General features: G+C 36.6%; 1 protein-coding gene across 1 annotated transcript in view; it reads right to left on the bottom strand.

Annotated features, from left to right (window-relative positions):
- Positions 1–1,591: 1,591 nt before the first annotated feature.
- Positions 1,592–6,491, bottom strand: part of LOC107080980 (DNA helicase MCM8-like) — a gene marked incomplete at its 5' end in the record, with an annotated part of 13,980 nt that continues 9,080 nt past the window's right edge. Inside the window, 4 exons of the mRNA XM_015369190.1 lie at positions 1,592–2,065; positions 2,149–2,223; positions 2,348–2,493; positions 5,279–5,364. Coding sequence (XP_015224676.1) covers positions 1,923–2,065; positions 2,149–2,223; positions 2,348–2,493; positions 5,279–5,364 — 450 coding nt within the window. The remainder of the gene's footprint in view (positions 2,066–2,148; positions 2,224–2,347; positions 2,494–5,278; positions 5,365–6,491) is intronic.

Raw genomic sequence — 6,491 nt, 5'->3', positions numbered from 1 at the left:
CGATCTGAGGTGACCGGAAGTGTATTTGCTCACCGCCTCCCGCCACAGCACAGACGTCAAGGCTAGGCTAACTGCATGCAGCGAGGCTAGTGCTTTTTTCTGCTTTCCCTGCCTCCTTTTTCAAATGTCAGGATCTGACCCAGCATGGATAAAGACAGCTAGGACTGATTTAAAGCACTTTTTAGATAAAGCAAAGACGAATGAACAATCTGGGATTCACATGGAATATAATATACTATCGTCTACTTTTTTTAGATGTTAATGTTAATTTGCATAGTTGCTCTTAAATAAACACATTCTCAGAAAATAAATAGATTTTTAATATATTAAAAGATATAAGGCTGATTAATAGCTTCTCTGTTATTAAGCTGGTACATTATTTTTTGTAGCTTTTTCAAACAATATTGGATCATGCAAAACACAGATTTCTCACAAAGCCTCAGAAGGGCAAGATTTATGTACAAAAAGGAAACCTGTACATGAAATTATGTTTTGTTTTTATAATGTTTATTGTTGTTGGCATTCATATAAATATATTGGTGTGATAACTTAGTATATGTTTGATTGGTTTTTGGTATAAGTCCATTTTGAATTTTTGCACCCCCATTGAGAAAACTCCATCAGCTGCCACTGCTCTATACTCTAGTAAAGGATTAATCAATTACTAAAATAGTTGACAATTATTTCAATAATCGATCAATCTGATCAGTTGTTTTAGCCCCAGCTAAATCATGGGAGGCCTCTAGATCAGGGGTAGCCAATTAAAAATCAGCGGGGTCTGAATAAAGAAAAACATCAACCAGTAAAGGTCCAGAGACATTTTTAATAATAATCTGTTACTTTAAACAGAATTTAACATTGAAATAAAATGATGTTTTTATGCATTCATGTTATACATTGAATTTTTAAATAAAAAACTATATAAAAAAGAAGAACATTTTTCCATTTTAACATCTAAAGGGTTTTTTGAAGTAGAGAACAATAATCGTTCAGTTTGGTATACAGACAATTTCCTGGTTCACATATTTTATAAAACACCTGAACTGACCATTAGTTATTTTTTTTTTCTGTCTAAATGTTGGCAGTGGGCTTTATGCTGCCCTGCAAGTCTTTAAACCTGGGTTTGAATAGAGACTAAGCCATTCTAAAGCCATTCCAGTATCATTTGTGAGCTTATATATTCCCAAAAACTAAGATCGTTTAATTAAATGACTAGATGCAAACTACTTCAACATACCAGGAAGCAGATTTATCATCTCAATCAAAATATTTATTTTATACTAAAAGGCTTTAAAGTTTAATCAAATCCAGTCAAAACGGCAAAGAGCGCCTCTCACAACTTCAAAAGAAACTTCTCATCTCAGGTATGGATAAAGAGATGCTGAGTTTGGAAGCAGAGAACAAACATAGTTCATACAAACCATGGATGATGCCAATTACAAAAAGCCACAACAAAACTGAACATATGCTGGATGCTGATTTTTTATTATTATGTCATATTAAATTAAGCTTTTATTTCTGCATGTTTTGCTCCTATGAAGTTAATAAGAGGAAGTTGGAGCGCAGCAATATGGGAGGAACAGCGGAGGCTATAGGCGCTGCTTTGCACAGGAGGTCTGGAGCGCAGTGGGGCGGAGCAAAGATGGAGGATGTAGGATTTCGGGGTTAGACACCGTCGTCGGACAACATGCAGTAATTTATAAATGTTTCAAATGTGGTTGGGTCCAGATTAACCAGAAGGTGGGTCCGGATTCGGACCGCGGTCCATTAGTCCGTGACCTCTGGTCTATATGTTTACCCCCGTTAGCGGGAGCTGCTGCTTGCCCGCCATGTTTTTCCATGCAAATCTGTCCGCGTAGTTACAAATCTTCCAATGTGCGCCGTGGGCACGTTGATACTTGTTTTTGATCACAGCATTTAACTTACTGTACGATGAGCCTTAACAAGTTTGGCTGGGACTGGATCTCCTGGATGGCATAGAGCTCCTTCAGACTGAACTCCTCTCCTCCTGTTCGATCTTCCCTGGAACCTCCAGACTCCTCGCCTCCTGATTTGGAAAGCTTACCTAAACATTAGATCCATGTAAATTTATCTGCACGCTTGGAGAGAAATCTGACACCAATGAGAAAGGTGTGTGATGCTCGTTACCTTTGCTGTTACTGACTGAAATAGCCTCAATGTAGAGGAGAAACATGCACTGGTCTTTATTTCCCCTGGTAGTACCTGCAATCAGAAAGCAGATGGTTAAACTGTGTGGGCAGAGTGATTGATCTCATGTATAGTTTGGTCAGAGGTTTCCTTATCATTAGCTCCAAGTATGATCACATATTGATTAGCATGCTAGTACCGTCGTTAATAACTCTGACTATCCCTGTGACAGTGACAGTGTCTCCAGGGACGCAGCTGTCGCAGAGGTCAGAGGTCAGGTGGCACTCCACAGTGCGAGGGATTCGTCCAGTCTCCCTCTGCTCGCCGCCCACCAACTCCTGCACCCTGCAGATGCGGGATTTCAAAGAGCTCAACCAACAGGCTGGAGACAATTATTGTTGGATTTCCTGTTGGGCTTAAATACATAAAAAAAAAATCTGAAATAAAACTTTTAAAAAATGATCACGAAAGGTTGTGAGAGCAACTTTTTTTTTCTCATTTTAATTTTTTTAAATAGATTTTATTTATTTAGATTTTTTTAAACAGCTTTTTCTTTTTTTTTTTTTTACAACTGGCAGCAGATTATTTTCTGTCTTTAATGATAGGGTATGTAAACTTTCAGGCACTACTTTTTTTCAGTTGGACATAAATCAAAAATACAGTTTTTGCGATAAGCTCACTGTGACACTGCTGCGGGATCTAATCAGCCCTTTAGGGCGCTACAGTTGGATCGGCTAGCATTGCTAGCTTCAAGCTACCTAATCTCAGGCTGCGCATATACGTGTAAGCGGCCATCTTAACAAAGTTTTACGACTCTTGGCTCGGCAACACCTCTTAGCCTTGCTTCCTTGCTTCACTGTTTTGATTTTATTTAAGATCTCTGCGATAGTAGTAAATTACATTTATAATAATAATAGTTAAACTTTATTAATCTCACACTGGACAAATTTACCTCTACAATTAACCCATCCCCTTGGGGAGCACTGGGCTGTCACTGTGCGACCCCTGGGGTTCAGTGTGGGGTTAAGGGTCTTGCTCAGGGACCCAGAGTGCTGGCTGTAGGAGTTAAACCCAGAACAAATGTGACCCAAGTGCAATGCTGTAACCGCTAGGCCATGTCACTTACCTTATGCTTATTTTCAGTAGTGTTTAGTGTTTGTACAGTTATTAGATATAATAATACTGTAATAGGAGTTTTTAGGCAGTTGGCCCAGTCGGCCTCAGCAGATGGCCGCTCACACTGAGCCTGGTTCTGCTGGAGGTTTCTTCCTGTTAAAAGGGAGTTTTTCCTCTCCACTGTCTCTACAAGCATGCTTACTGTGAGGGATTGTATTTGAGTCAATGAGTCGATGCAATCCTTAGACAGAAAACTTTGAATCAATCTGACCAATCTGTTAAACTGTAAAGTGCCTTGAGATGACACGTGTTGTGAATTGGCTCTATAGAAGTAAACTGAACTGAATTGAATAGACAACAACGGTACTGATATTTTAACCTGTGGTTATTTGTGTTTAATCGTACTCGATTTATAACTCACCTTGGTAACTAAACAGATTATAGTTATAACAATTTAACTAAAAATCATTTATTGGTTTTACCCTTGATTCTAATGCCCTATGAATTAACTATGACCTCCAGTTCTAGTTATTAATATACACTCATAATCTGCAGGGAAAATTGCAATCTCCAAGTTTAATAACATGTAGGAACATTTTTTTGTTTATTCAGACTGTGTTTAAAACAGTGGGCACAACAAATCTTTGGAAATTAGTTTGTAATACTTTTTTCACTCAGTACGTCGTTAAAAAAATTTAGCCCTTCATACGACGGACATATTCTCTTGATACGAGAGAAACTCGACTTTTTAAGAAAATGACCACTCCTTAGTTGATGGCCAGTCAATTGATAAGATCGATCAGTTTTAGATTAAATTGTTAATGATAATTTCCAACTCTAGTCCCTGTCAGTCAGAGCCCTACATTCAGAGGGATAAATCAAATGCATTTGCCACAGTGTACATATAATGCAACACAGAAAAATGGAGAAAAAAAGAACACCTGCAAAGGAAGCACCACCAAAAATCTTGGGTCATAAATGGAAAACATTTGATATGAAGCAAAAAAAAAAAACTCACCTCCAAAAATCAACATTGGGTAAAATAACAAATACTCCAGCAGCATCTAGATCCAAAAGTGGCATATGCCGTTCAGGAACTGGCATTGGCCAGTTTTGTCAGAGGTCCTACATGGGCCCTGAAAATCCTAATCTGGTTTTATTATTATTTTTGCATTCATGAAAAACTGTTTATGTATGTAGTTGTAAATATATCCATGCGTTGGAAAAAAAACAAAAAACATTAAACAGTCATACCACCAAATCTTGTTGTTGTGTTTGCTCTAACAATGTGAACAAATGTTCAGAAAGTGGCAGCACATTGTCAGACTATGAAGTAGATTGTGTCTGCTAAGCATTAGCCTAGCCGGTTTGAAGTAGGCTAAGTAATGTAGTCCAATGTCCTTTCGAAAGAAAAACATAGGTGACTTTAACCATTTTAATTTCTTTTTTTTTATAAATTGTTTTTGGATTAAATTAAAATTGAATGTGTGATATATAAATTCAGGTGCCTGTTTTACTGGCATACCACTTCAAATGTGGCATATGCCATTTTTCAAAACTAGCCTGCCAGATACTACTTTTGGCACTCGCTGTCACTCAAATATTCAATTCTTGATAAACTCTAGGTAGCTTTAGGTTAGCTTAAGTTAGGCCTGACCAGCAAGGTCTTGTTTTGTTTGTGGAAAAAGACTTGTAAAGAAAGACCAGCTAGATGAGCGAGGTGCGCGAGAACGCTGGGATCCTTTTTCCAGGTGGATCCCCGCTCTTTTTGGCCCTCATGTCCCTCTGTTGTCGCACAAACTTGCCCCCACTTCCTCAGGGCCTCGGCCGTATCTAGACCCACAGCTAGTTCATGATTGGCCCTCTTGCATTGTGGCGTGGAACAACATAGCGCAGACCACGCTTCAATATTGGGCACCAATCAAAAATATCTGCGACCTGCTGCTGCTGGAGTTTAAGCAGCCCCGAAAACCTTAATTTTGCTCTGCAGTGAATATGATCAGGATATACTTACTTGATGATTTGCCAGTCTACTGTTTTTGTAAAGGGAGAACTGCGAAGGGGGATGAAGGTACGAGCTCGACATCCAGGCTGGGAACACTGTGATAAAACACACAAAACATGTCAGGATATGCTGTCTTTGTAGTCAAAACAGAACAGAACTATAAGCAAGGAGTGATTTGGATGAATAAACCCTTCTTAAATAGCTTTCATTAATAGTAAATCTTTTAGAGCTTTATATGAAGTTGCAATCCCAACTTTTTTAAATGAGGGGAACAGGTGAGCATGTTCCAACTATTGGAGAGATCCTATACAGGGCGGCTCACTCTGGACGTTAAAACTGTTTAGGGCTAAAAACAAGTATTTGAACTGTAAATTTAAAAAAAACAACAACTTTGTAATCCAGAAATTAAAATTTGAAAAACTTCCTATAAAAGGTAACTTTAATAACTTTGCTGTTTCATTAGATTTAAAATTTTCTAATTATTTCTTTCACATTTCATTTTTCTTTTTATTTCTTTCAAATATTATTCTTTTAACAATGTTATATTTTCAATTTTTTTCTCTTTTTCAGATAGATTTTTTTTATTTGTATAGCTAAATCTGGAAAAGAAAAAATGTAAATTTTTTAAATTACATTTTACTTACAATACATTTAAAAAAATAAAAGAGAAAAAAAATATCAATCCGAATAAAAAAAACAAACTATGATTTTAGTTCACATATTGAAATTTAGGTCTGAATTGCCATTGTATTATAAGGCAATTAGGTTCTCTATTTATATTTTTTTAATTTAAATCTACTAACCAAAGGGTAAATTCTCAGAAATAAAGCCAAAATTGTCAAAGTAGAAAGAAGAATGTTTTTGTTCTTTGCTTCCCTAGAATAATGAAGATATTATTGATCTGTGTGTAATGCAGACTTCATAGTAGATCAGGAAGTGTTTGCTTTGGGATGGAAACCTTGTTTATCTAAAACCCTTCATTTATTGTAAGTTTTGTTAGCTTGTCTGTCTGCTATGTCAACCAATAGGATGTTTTGAAAAATAAAAACTTAATCAATCCTAATAAAAAAAAATTATTTCATTATTTTTTATTAAAATGGCTTAAAAAACTTCAATCTTATAAAATAGCAAAGTTACACTCATATCCTGTTTTTTGACTAAATTGTGACTAAATCTATAGAAGCATATTGTGTTGTCTTATGTTATTGTGACCTTAAGCTCA

This window comes from Cyprinodon variegatus, unplaced genomic scaffold (genome assembly GCF_000732505.1).
Source record: "Cyprinodon variegatus isolate N-32 unplaced genomic scaffold, C_variegatus-1.0 Scaffold2603, whole genome shotgun sequence".
In the NCBI taxonomy this organism is placed as follows: Eukaryota; Metazoa; Chordata; class Actinopteri; order Cyprinodontiformes; family Cyprinodontidae; genus Cyprinodon; species Cyprinodon variegatus.
This window is presented reverse-complemented; position numbering and strand designations above follow the sequence as displayed.